Here is a 13,671-nt window from a genome sequence, read left to right as displayed (position 1 = left end):
TTTAATCATTTGAATTCATCTTGATTGAACTTACAGATGCTCAAAGTGTGGTGGACATTTATGTAAATTACGATTGTGACTTAAATGCTGCTAACATCTTTGAAAGATTGGTTAATGACTTGTCTAAGATAGCCCAAGGACGGGGTGGGCATGAACTGGGGATGACCCCTTTGCAGGTACTGTGGAACATTCTATCTATATAAACATGAAACTAATGGTGACTTCATGACAGTGGGACATAGAAACATTATATCAATTAACGTTATATCAATTAACTTCATTCGCATTTCTACATACTGAAGTTAGCTTGGCCGTAGATTGCTAAGTCCTGCATTCTGGTGGGAACTCAATTGGTACAGTTTGAAGCTGGTTAGCAGCAGCCTTTGCGAGCCTGCCTGAACTTGACAACCAACACTGGTGTAGTTCTCTTTGGCACGTGGAGATAAAAAATTTCAACGTTGGTTGGTGCCCTGTGGACTTATCCATTGATCCTGGCTTGGACCTGTGATGCCTAATTCTCCAGCATCTTTGAGAGTTAACGTTATCTTGTTTATTAGGCACAATGGCTGATGCTTCCTTCTAAGATCTCCTTGGAAAACTAGTCATAGGTTTTTTTACACTTAATTCTTGGGTGCCCTGGGGCCTAAATATGGGAGTCTTGAATGTGGAGCTTTTGTTCCAAGTCTCAACAGATCAACAGCTTTGAATTTTACAGGCTTTCTCCTTCAATCATCACTTTAGACTGCATGCAATTAAATATGAGGGAATTTGCATAATAATCAGCCTGCTGTAATGACAAAGATTGCATATATAGAATCATCTGAACCTCCATATACATCATCTTAGTGGACTCCACTTAGTATACCAGGTGCAGATGTATCAAGACAAAGCCTCTCCCCAGGAATCAAATCCTGTTCCCCAACTGAGGAGATTGGGTTAAGACCAGTGCAGAAATTTTATGAAAGACAAATAATAATATGGTGGGATAAGAGAAGGATAGCATGGTAACTTTTCCCCCCAAAATATTTGTCATGTTTGTTTATAAAGTACTTTCGTGACAGAAAGTTCAGGTTAACAATTTGACCAAACACTTTTAGTAGTAGAATATAAGTTTAGTTTTCAAAAAAAAAGTGGTTTTTTTTCACTGCCTGTAACTAATTAGATATTGAAGGGGAGATTTCCACTGTGTTTAGTATAACAACAAAAACTTTATATGGTGCCTTCAATGTAATAACAACCCTAGATGCAACACAGAGGTGAAAACAGACAAAGGGAACAATTAAGGGAGCTGATCAGTGGCATGGTTTAGAAGTAAGTTTTGAGGAGGCTTTTCAAGATGTGGAAGAGTTAACAAGGAAGAGAGATTCAGGTATAGTTTTTAGAGTTTAAGGTCAATCTCACTGATGGCTGTGCCAGGGCAGTGGAATAGAGGGAGGGGGTGATACAAAGGAGGCCAGACTCTGGAAGCAGAAGGCGCACATATGGCTGAAGGAGGTTGCAGAGTTAGATTGGGGCAAGATAATGGAGGGATTTGAAAACCAGGGTGAATTTTTAATTGTGTGTTGTGGGAGAGGGAGTCAATTGATGGTGGTTATGATAGGTGAGATGGGCAGTGGGACCTATTGAAGGATAGGATGTGGGTGTTGGAGTTTTGGATGACTTTGAGTTTATTTAAGGTGGAGCTCAGAAGCCAACAAGGAGGGTGTTGGAGAAGTTACGCCTGAAAGTGACAAAGGTGTGGATGAGGGTTTCAGAAGTGTTGGAGATGATATTACGGAAGTGGAAATAGGTGATTGATGAATCAGGGTCACACGAGATACTGAGTCGTGTTCAGCCGTGAAAGGCAGCTGAAGAAGGGAATGGAATCAAGCTAGGGCATAGAGTTTTTGGCAGGATCTGTGGACAAAATATTCGATTTTGCCAATGTTAAGTTGGAGAATGTTCTGCTTCATCCAGGGCTAGGTGTCAGACAAGCAGTCAGACAGCACAGTGATGACACCGTGGCGGAGAAGTGGAGCTGGGTGCCATCAGCACACAGATAGCTTATTCCTGTTCTCCAGATGATGACACAGAAGGGCATCATGTAGATGAGGAATACAAGGGGGCAAGGATGAAACCGTGAGGCATTCATGAAGTGGCTGCTTGGGGAGGCAGAAAAATATCTAGAGAAATCATAAATGTGTTCTTTATAAATGAGTGACTTATAACACACAGAGGAAATCTCTTTCCTTCCCCCATAAGCTACATGTTAAGTAAAAATGCAATGCCTTAATTTACTCACTGTCAGAATCTGATAAACATTCAAATTGTTTTTTTAAGGAGCTGAGTCTCAGGAAGAAGGGCTTGGAGTGCTTGGTCTCAATTTTGAAGTGTATGGTGGAGTGGAGTAAGGATCTGTACGTGAATCCAAACTCTCAGACCAGTCTTGGTAGGATTGTTTTGCTTTATTCTGGCTGTTGACTTTTCATTTATTTGTTAAAATCTACATGCATTTGTAGTACAGGTTAGCAGAAGATATTGGATCATTCTGTTGTACAAAATAAGGTAAATATCCAATCTAGATACAGCTTGTTAATTAGAATTTAACAAGTTGAATTTGTATGAATTTTGGAGTTGAATCCAGTAAAACTACAGGAAAACATTTTTAGACGTCCAATATATTTCTGCCTTTATATTAAATTCTGAAATAGGAATCTTTGAATTGAATATATTACACCCTTTCAGCAAAAAGTCCATATACAAAGAAAGGAAAAGTTGTTTGGATACACATTCCCACATTTTAGATTTAAAGTGTTGTTCAAAGGTAATTGAAATTGAGCAGCAAGACATAATTTAATTATCTGATACCACAAAGTATATTGCACTGCTGTGTGAACAGAATCAGATTTAATGACTTTGCAAGCTTAAATTAAATCCAGTAGAGTTACTGAAAAATACTGTGTGATGATGATGCCAAGCGCTATTATAAATATCATGTAGTTTTCTCCTTCAGATGAAGTGTTTCACAGTTAAGCAAATGGATTTGCCAGATTGCAAATGCACAAGAACAAGATGTTTTCTTAATTCTTGTGCTCATGTGAACACAGCACAACAGCTTTTGGTGACTCCAATATGTACACTGCACACAGTCTCCATTGGCATTTGTTTTTCAACCTTGCAGAAATACATTTGGTGAATAAATCCTCACATTTGATTGTAATGTCAGGGTTTGGTTTTGTTGTTTTACTTTTTGCTTGGGGTGTCACCAATATATATTGGTGTTGACTTCAGTTGGTATCTCTATTTAAAACAGTGCTTTCTTATAATAATGCTGCTGCTTTTTCTACTTCATCAGTACTAGAAGAGGGCATTTTCTGCATTAACCTCAATATAATGTGCTCCTGACAGTGTTGTTAGGGCCTTCAAGGGTGAGGAGCCATTTTCAATTGTAAATGGTTCCCACTCCTCGGGCACTTTCCCCCTCCTTTCTCAAAAAAAAACCCACCAACCCCTCTACTTTGCAAACTACTGCCCCCTCTACAACGTCCTTTCCTCAGCATAGTCATTAAACATATTGCAGCCTCCAAATCTCTGCCCATCTCTCCCGCAACTTCCAGTTTGAATCTGTCCAGTCAGGTTTCTGCTCCACCCACAACACTATAATGGCTCTTACCAAAGTCATGAATGACATTCCGTCTTATTGTGACCTTGGTGCATTATCCCTCCTCTCCTAAGCCTTTGACATGGTTGATGCTCCATTAACACACCATGCTCCTCCAAGGCAGGTGGGGCTGTTATTGCTTGGTTCCACTCTTAGTCTATCTGATAATAACCAGACCATCTCTACCCATGGCTTCTCTTCCCACCCTGCACCTCAGGAGTCACGTAAAGATCTATCCTTGGTCCCTTCCCCTTCCTCTTCCTCACGTGCATGCTGCCCCTTGGTGATTTCATCCATAGACTTGGGATCGGCTCCCATGTATATGCTAATGGCACCCAGCTCCACCTCCCCACCACCTCTCTTCAACCCTCCACTTCCTTCACACTATCAAACTGTCCGACTTTCAGTCTTGGATGAGCTGCACTTTCCTCCAGCTAAATATTGGGAAGACCAAAGCCATTGGGCCAGATTTTGCTGGAGCGGGGCATCTTGCGGCGTACGCCTGTGGTTAGACTTTTTCCTGCACCCTCCAGCTCGAAATTTTTTTGTGCTGTAACTTGCTGGAAGTGTGAGCTTATAACGACGTGGCGAGGGCAATGGGGCATCTGGGACCTTGGTGAATGGCGGGACCAACAGTGTAACTCCTTAACCAATGATATTTAAGGATTGAGAAAGAAACAACGGAGCAGGAGGGTGAATTAGTCAAATGACATACAGAAAGAGAAATAGAGAGGCATTAAGAAAGAGAGAAAAAACAACAATTTACTACATGCAAAAATGAGATTGAACAGTTTAAATTGATCACTTTCTGGGCCAGAGAGGCTGATTGGCATTGCATTAACAATTATCACATCGTTAAAAAGGTACTCGGCCGTTAAGTTCTAGCCGTAACTTTCTGCGGCGAGCTTAATGGGCAATTAATGTGTAAATCCAGTAAGTTTTTTTAAATTAATGGGGAGGCTAAGGGCGAGATGTCGTTTGTGCAAAGCAAACGGCGGAGTGGCGTAAATCGTCCAGCAAGTTCTGGAAATTCGCAACTCATGGCGTATCTCTTAATCCTCTGAACTTACTGGCCGATTTGCGCATTGATAACTGCTTGCGTAGTTAACACGTCATTATTTTTCCAGCAAGATTCAGCCCATCCTTGCCGCAAGCTCCATACCTTTGCCACTGACTCTGTCCCCTCCCTGGTCTCTGCCTCGGGCTGAACCAGACTATTCATGAGCTTGGCATCCTGTTTGATCCCAAGTTGAGCTTCCGACTACATATCCTCTCCATTACAACGACTGCCAACTGCTATTTTCATAACATCGCCCACATCTTGTCTTTACTTTTGCCCATCTGCTGCTGAAACTTTCATCCATGCATTTGTTACCACCAGACTTGACCACTCCAGTGGTCTCCTGGCTGGCCTCCTATCCTTCACCTTCTGTAAACTTCAGCTCATCCAGAACTCTGCTGCCAGTAAACTATCCCGCTCTAAGTCCCACTTACCCATCATTCCTGTCCTTGTTGATCTGCATTGGCTTCCTTCATACACCTCAAACTCATCCTGTGTTCAATCCCTTCATGGCCTCTCCCTTCCCCATTGCTATAACCTCCTCCAGTCCAACAAGCAAACACCCCCCCACCCCAAACTCCTCATTCCTCTGATTACAGCCTCTTGTCCATCCCGCTCCCTTCTCCCCACTATTGGTACCTGTGCCGACAGCCACCGAGTTCTCACTCTGTGGAATTCTTTCCTCTTTTAAGACCCTCCTTAAAACCCACCCCTTTGACCAAACTTTTGATCAGCCATTCTAATATCTCCCATGACTTGGCATCCATTTGTTCTTCCAAAACTCTGCTGCCTTTATCCTGACTTGCACCAAGTCCCGTTCACCCATCACTGACCTACATTAATTCCCGATCCACCAGTGCCTCAAATGAAAAATTCTCATCCTTGTGTTCAAATCATTCCATGGCATCGCCCCTCCCTATCTCTGTTAGCTCTTCCAGCCCTATAACCCTCCTCCAACTCTGTATTGCTCCAACTCTGGCCTCTTGTGCATCGCACACTTCCTTCGCCCACCATTTGCGGCCATGCCTTCAACCGTCTAGGCCCTAATCTCTGGAATTCCCACCCTAAGCCTTTCCACCTCTCCTCCTTTAATACTCTCCTTTTAAAAAAAAAACTACCCCTTTGACCAAGCTCTTGGTCACCTGCTGTCTGTTGCAATGTCTTCTCCTTTGGCTCGGTGTCAGTTTTTTTGCTTGATTGTGAAGCGCTTTGCGACGTTAAAGGGTTATATAAATGCAAGTTGTTGTCTGACTGCTGAGTTGGAGGAACGCAGAGTTCTCGGAGGGCTGCAGGGTTGGAAGAGGCTGCAGAGATAGGGAGGGGATAGGCCATGGAACGATTTGAAGACGAAGATAAGAATTTTAAAATTGAGGCGTTAGCGGACTAGAAGCCAATGTAGATCGGTGAGCACAGGGTGATCCGGACTTGGTGCAAGTTAGGATACCACACACATTCCACTTATTCACCTACTTTCCTCCCTTTGAGAAACTTAACATAATATTCAAAATGGTTATTAGCAGAATATTTATAGAAAGGGTTGGCACCGGAGGAGCACATGGAAATTTAATAGTGGAAATCCACTTCTATATGTATCGAAGAGTGTCCGTTAAGGAAACAGGAATTGCTGCTGTAATTGTCTATATCGACACAGGCATAATGGGCCAAATGGTTGTCTCCTGTGCTGTAACATACCATGAAATGCATATTTTATAAAGTTCACTGGGGAAAGAAAATTTTGCATTTCACAAAATAATAGTGAAAAGTAATCCATCTTAGTCACTGTGAGCTGCAACTTTATAAAGGATAAATTGCATGTTCTTAGGGGTTGAATTAAAAGAGAATGTATCATTTTGAAGTGAATTTTCATGGTTTTTTTTAACACATTTTTCTGCACTAAATAGGATTGCTGATTGAAACAGGTGATTTCAGTAGCTACATAATTACATGGGTAAAATTTGGGTTTCGACATCAGTTGTCAACTTTCAAAATTTGACAAGTGAGATTATTAATGGGCATAGTCTTATATAGCTGTTTCATCTGTATTTAATAGTATGGGCAAAACCTTCTGCCGTTAAAGCATGAATCAGACCACATGTGAATGTGAGACACAGGAACAGGAGTAGGCCATTTAGCCCCTCAAGCCTGTTCTGCCATTCAATGAGATCATGGCTGATCTGTATCCGAACTCCATCCATCCGCCTTGGCTCCATTTTCCTTAATACCCTTGGCTAGCAAAAATCTATCGATCTCAGATTTAAAATTATTAATTGAGCTAGCATCGACTGCATTTTGTCAGAGAGAATTCAACACTTCTACCACCCTTGACATGGAGGAGTGTTTCCTAACTTCTCTCTTGAATGATTTTAAGGTTATGTCCCCTTATCCTAGACTCCCCCACCAGCAGAAAAAGTCTCCCTCTATCTACCTTATCAGTGCCTTTCAAAATCCTAAAAACCTCAATCAAGTCACCCCTTAGCCTTCTATATTCCAGGGAATTCAAGCCTAGTTTATATAATCTCTCCTCATAATCTAACCAGTGGAGCCCTGGGAACAGAGCAGTGTCTAGTACTTAAATCAAAAGCAAAATACTGTGGATGCTAGAAATCTGAAATCAAACAGAAAATGCTGGAGAAGCTCAGCAAGTCAGGCAGCATCTGTGGAGAAAGAAACAGAGTTAACATTTCAGGTCAAAGACCTTTTGTCAGAACTAAGATGAAAGTTCTTCGACCTGAAACGTTAACTCTGTTTCTTTCTCCACAGATACTGTCTGACTTGCTGAGCTTCCCCAGCGTTTTCTGTTTTGATTTTAGTGTCTAGCACATGTTGAACGTTTGAGAGTTGGTATGTCTGTAATAGTGGTTATATTTTTTTCAACTTTCAGTATAACCTTTTAGGATTAAAAAAATATATTTTCTGTTTTTTAATATGTATCTTTTTCCATGTAGTTGAATAAAAGTTATTTACTGTAGTTCTGTGCACCATTTATGTGCTGAACACATTGCTCATGTGGCCAGAAATTAGTGAAAAGGTTAAGAATGTCACTTTTTTTTTAATTTGATATTTTAAGTGTTAGAGGATCTGGGCAGTGCAGTGGGCGGACACTGGTCTTTCATTAATGGGACCTGGCTGAGAAGGTCCAATATGAAATGACTTTGGTCAGTTTCAATCCAGCTTCTGGTGGGCATGGGCTCCCAGAACAAAACTGCTATAATTTGTTAATCACAAAGGTCTGACGATTGAGGTGGGCGACTAGTTCAGTCGTGGGTACTCTGCTTAGGTTGGGCTGAAGCACATAGAGCAGAGGGAGCTGTACTCTGCATTTAGCTATGCTGGGTGTACTTGATGGTAACATGAGATCATGACTACAATATCCTTCATGTTGCTGAATACAAAAAATACTCATTTTCTCACACGATAGTTTGTTTTTGTTATATTTTTTCTTTCATACCTGAATTCTCTAGTAAATATTTAAGATGCAAGAATGTGGTTTGAGCATTTTCTATTGACTACAGTAAACATTTACCACTCTTAATATAAATCCATACCTAATTACTTAGTTAAAATTGTTCTGTTTTTAATATGACATCCATATTTTACTATTCCTTAATGGCTGTCTTAATCAGGAAGGGCAGGTATGTAAAAAAAATATAGCTTTTTTAGTTTGGACCTCTTTAGTAGGATTGGTGTTGCATATGAGTGTTTCACATGTTAACGTAGATTTTAGTTGGTTGATGTTTTTTAGTTTTGTGTACTGTTATTGACTCTAGAATTCTATTAGCTGATGTAGGTGATGAACCATGTATGTATTGCAATGTATGCGCAATTTTTTAGTTTGAAGAACTAGCCATTGTATTCCAAAAAGGAGCTGATTTACAGATTAAGAGTATATCCTGACTTTTCCAGTACATCCCAAATTTCTTCAACATTTTAGTTCAAGCATTGTTTTTTCTTCATTCATTCACCTTCATCTTTTGCTCATACCCGAAGATGATTACATTAATGCCATATTAGAATTTCAGTCCTGTGAAAATGTGTTTGCTCCAACAGAAAAAGAAGCTTGATGAGTAGACTTGTCATACACTTATCTTCAATTTAAAAGATTGATGTGAATTGTCAAATAGAATTTTTTTTTTCTTTTGTGTACTTTTATATGCTTCTGTTTTTGTACTGAAACAATCACTTATTGTCTGAACTTGTATTTTTCTCTTGAACAACCTTTTTTAGAGCCAAACTACTGTTATGGAGTAGCATACAATCCTGAATTCCCACGATACATTAATCTACCAGCTGAAATTTAAAACTGAATATTCTCAGCATCTAATTTTTAAAAAATAAATTGCTTTAGGTTTAAAACTTTGATTCACATTTTTAAATACATGTTCTTGAGATACCTAGATACTTGTCATATTTGAATAATTTTTCTAATTTCCTAATAATTTTAAAGACACCACTTTGCAGCTAAGTCATTGCAATAAGGAGGTTTTGCCAGATAACGTTATGAAAAAGTCCTGTGGGTGATTTTTTTATTCGTTCATGGGATGTGGGCGTCGCTGGCGAGACTGGCATTTATTGCCCATCCCTAATTGCCCTTGAGAAGGAGATGGTGAGCCGCCTTCTTGAACCACTGCAGTCCATGTGGTGAAGGTTCCCCCACAGTGCTGTTAGGAAGGGAGTTCCAGGATTTTGACCCAGTGACGATGAAGGAATGGCGATATATTTCCAAGTCGGGATTGTGTGTGACTTGGAGGGGAACGTGCAGGTCGTGTTGTTCCCATGTACCTGCTGCTCTTGTGCTTCTAGGTGGTAGAGGTCGCGGGTTTGGGAGGTGCTGTCGAAGAAGCCTTGCCGAGTTGCTGCAGTGCATCCTGTGGATGGTACACACAGTGTGCTGGTGGTGAATGGAGTGAATGTTTAGGATGGTGGATGGGATGCCAATCAAGCCCTAGATGCTGTTGAGCTTCTTGAGTGTTGTTGGAGCTGCACTCATCCAGGCAAGTGGAGAGTATTCCATCACACTCCTGACTTGTGCCTTGTAGATGGTGGAAAGGCTTTGGGGAGTCGGGAGGTGAGTCACTCGCCGCAGAATACCCAGCCTTTGACCTGCTCTTGTAGCCACAGTATTTATATGGCTGGTCCAGTTAAGTTTCTTTTCGGTGGTGACCCCCAGGATGTTGCTAGTGGGGGATTCGGCGATGGTAATGCCGTTGATTGTCAAGGGGAGGTGGTTAGACTCTCTCTTGTTGGAGATGGTCATTGCCTGGCACTTGTCTGGCGTGAATGTTACTTGCCACTTATGAGCCCAAGCCTGGATGTTTTCCAGGTCTTGCTGCATGCGGGCTCGGACTGCTTCATTATTTGAGGGGTTGCGAATGGAACTGAACACTGTGCAATCATCAGCGAACATCCCCACTTCTGACCTTATGATGGAGGGAAGGTCATTGATGAAGCAGCTGAAGATGGTTGGGCCTAGGACACTGCCCTGAGGAACTCCTGCAGCAATGTCCTGGGGCTGAGATGATTGGCCTCCAACAACCACGACCATCTTCCTTTGTGCTAGGTATGACTCCAGCCACTGGAGAGTTTTCCCCCTGATTCCCATTGCCTTCAATTTTACTAGGGCTCCTTGGTGCCACACTCGGTCAAATACTGCCTTGATGTCAAGGGCAGTCACTCTCCCCTGACCTCTGGAATTCAGCTCTTTTGTCCATGTTTGGACCAAGGCTGTAATGAGGTCTGGAGCCGAGTGGTCCTGGCGGAACCCAAACTGAGCATCGGTGAGCAGGTTATTGGTGAGTAAGTGCTGCTTGATAGCACTGTCGACGACACCTTCCATCACTTTGCTGATGATTGAGAGTAGACTGATGGGGCGGTAATTGGCCGGATTGGATTCGTCCTGCTTTTTGTGGACAGGACATACCTGGGAAATTTTCCACATTGTCGGTTAGATGCCAGTGTTGTAGCTGTACTGGAACAGCTCGGCTAGAGGCGCAACTAGTTCTGGAGCACAAGTCTTCAGCGCTACAGCCTTTGCTGTATCCAGTGCACTCAGCCGTTTCTTGATATCATGTGGAGTGAATCGAATTGGCTGAAGGCTGGCTTCTGTGATGGTGGGGATATCGGGAGGAGGCCGAGATGGATCGTCAACTCGGCACTTCTGGCTGAAGATGGTTACAAACGCTTCAGCCTTGTCTTTTGCACTCACGTGCTGAACTCTGCCATTATTGAGGATGGGGATGTTTACAGAGCCTCCTCCTCCCGTTAGTTGTTTAATTGTCCACCACCATTCACGACTGGATGTGGCAGGACTGCAGAGCTTTGATCTGATCCGTTGGTTGTGGAATCGCTTAGCTCTGTCTATAGCATGTTGCTTCCGCTGTTTAGCATGCATGTAGTCCTGAGTTGTAGCTTCACCAGGTTGGCTCCTCATTTTTCGGTACACCGGGTGCTACTCCTGGCATGCTCTTCTACACTCTTCATTGAACCAGGGTTGATCCCCTGGCTTGTCGGTAATGGTAGTGAGGAATATGCTGGGCCATGAGGTTACAGATTGTGCTGGAATACAATTCTGCTGCTGATGGCTCACAGCGCCTCATGGATGCCCAGTTTTGAGCTGCTAGATCTGTTCTGAATCTATCCCATTCTGCACGGTGGTAGTGCCACACAACACATTGAATGGTGTCCTCAGTGCGAAGACTTCATCTCCACGAGGACTGTGCGGTGGTCACTCCTACCAATACTATCATGGACAGATGCATTTGTGACAGGTAGTTGGTGAGGACGAGGTCATGTATGTTTTTCCCTCGTGTTGGTTCGCTCACCACCTGCCGCAGGCCCAGTCTGTCCTTCAGGACTCGGCCAGCTCGGTCAGTCGTGGTGCTATCGAGCCACTCTTGGTGATGGACATTGAAGTCCTCCACCCAGAGTACATTTTGTGCCCTTGCCACCCTCAGTGCTTCCTCCAAGTGGTGTTCAACATGGAGGAGGACTGATTCATCAGCTGAGGGAGGGCGGTAGGTGGTAATCAGCAGGAGGTTTCCTTGCCCATGTTTGACCTGATGCCATGAGATTTCATGGGGTCCAGAGTCAATGTTGAGGACTCCCAGGGCCACTCCCTCCTGACTGCATATCACTGCACCACCACCTCTGGTTGGTCTGTCCTGCCGGTGGGACAGGACATACCCAGGATGGTGATGGAAGAGTCTGGGACGTTAGCTGAAAGGTATGATTCTGTGAGTATGGCTATGTCAGGCTGTTGCTTGACTAGTCTGTGGGACAGCTCTTCCAATTTTGGCACAAGTCCCTCACAATGTTAGTGAGGAGGACTTTGCAGGGTCGACTGGGCTTGGTTTGGCTTTGTCATGTCCGGTGCCTAGTGGTCCGATGCCGGGTGGTCCATCCGGTTTTATTCTTATGACTTTTTTTAGCGAGATTTTACAACTGAATGGCTTGCTAGGCCATTTCAGAGGGCAATTAAGAATCAACCACATTGCTGTTGTTCAATAGCATTCTTTTTTTATTCTCCAAACTCTCAACTTTTTTGAGCTGTTGACTCTCAAGTAGAAGGTGAAAATGTTAAGTCCTACAGCTACTTTCGCTTCAGTTGAATTTATTTTCAGCTTGCTGTTAAATCCATCAGTTGTTGCATTCCATCTTGAAGAAAAGGGAATAATAATGTTCGATTTGACCTTCAAAAATCAGATTATTGAAATTGAGAATTTACAGAAATTCTTCCAGTGAGAAAATAAAATTACTCTTTATTAAAAGCTATTTTTTAAAAAATCTAGTCAACAGTAACAATCTGAATAACCCAAAGACTGGAGTAGAGCAGTCCTGTGTTTTATTGCATTTTGTGAAAGGTTGACTTTATATTTTTTTTAAGTAGCTAATTTCCAAACTTTTTTACAAACTTTTATGGATGTAGGCCAAGACAAAACTTCAGAACAAGACAACAATGAAAACAAGTACCCTGACACAATAAATCGATATGGGAGTATAAATTCCTTGGATTCCACTGCATCATCGGGGATTGGCAGCTATAGCACTCAGACGTCTGGTGCAGACAACCCAGAACAATATGAGGTTTTGAAGCAGCAAAAAGAAATCATTGAACAAGGAATTGAGCTGTAAGTCTGTTGGCAAAACCAAATAGATCTGTTGATTGATTCTGGGCTTTTATTTTTGTTTATTGTGCACTGTTAGTTTAATGACATGAGAAACAGGAAAGAAAATCTGATCTGAATCAAAACAAACTGTGGTATATCATGCTGTCCAAATTCTGCAATGAAGAAAATTTAGTTTTCATCTATTGGCCTCACAATTTTTTTTTTTTTTTTAAGTTTTTAAAGGGTTGTTGATGGACTTGGACTTGGAAATAATACCAAAAGTACTTTAGGAACATGGGAACAGGAGTAGGCCATTCAGCCCATTGAGCCTGTTCTACCATTCAATTAGATCGTGGCTGATCTGTATCTTAACTCCATATACCCGCCTTGATTTCGTAACCTGTAATACCCATGCCTAATAAAAGTCTATCCATCTCAGTTTTGAAATTTTCAATTGACCTAGCTCAACAGCTTTTTGGGAGAAAGTGTTCCAGATTTCCACTACCCTTTGTGTGAAGTGCTTTCTGACATCAGCCCTGAACGACCTAGCTCTAATTTTAAAATTATGCCCCCTTGTTCTGGACTCTCCCACCAGAGGAAATAGTTTCTCTCTGTCTTACATATCAAATCCTTCAACCATCTTAAACACCTCAATTAGATCACCCCTTAATTTTTTTACACTCAAGGGAATAGAAGCCTGTCCTCATAATGTAACCCTTTTAGCTCTGGTATCATTCTGGTGAATCTGCGCTGCACTCCCTCCAAGGCCACTATATCCTGCCTGAGGTGCGGTGCCCAGAACTGAATGTAGTACTCCAGATGGGGTCTAACCAGAGCTCTGTTCAACTGTGACACAACTTCCACCCCTC

General features: G+C 42.3%; 1 protein-coding gene across 3 annotated transcripts in view; it reads left to right on the top strand.

The window, feature by feature from the left end:
• arfgef1 (ADP-ribosylation factor guanine nucleotide-exchange factor 1 (brefeldin A-inhibited)) overlaps positions 1 to 13,671 on the top strand; it is a 208,260-nt gene that overhangs the window by 98,913 nt on the left and 95,676 nt on the right. For all 3 annotated transcript variants that reach the window (XM_067980310.1, XM_067980309.1, XM_067980311.1), the window contains 3 exons: positions 37 to 176; positions 2,320 to 2,428; positions 12,622 to 12,823. In XM_067980310.1, the coding sequence (XP_067836411.1) occupies positions 37 to 176; positions 2,320 to 2,428; positions 12,622 to 12,823 (451 nt within the window). The remainder of the gene's footprint in view (positions 1 to 36; positions 177 to 2,319; positions 2,429 to 12,621; positions 12,824 to 13,671) is intronic.

Source organism: Heptranchias perlo, chromosome 3 (assembly GCF_035084215.1).
Source record: "Heptranchias perlo isolate sHepPer1 chromosome 3, sHepPer1.hap1, whole genome shotgun sequence".
In the NCBI taxonomy this organism is placed as follows: domain Eukaryota; kingdom Metazoa; phylum Chordata; class Chondrichthyes; order Hexanchiformes; family Hexanchidae; genus Heptranchias; species Heptranchias perlo.
Note: the sequence above shows the minus strand (reverse complement) of the source record. Positions and strands in the feature narration are given on the sequence as shown.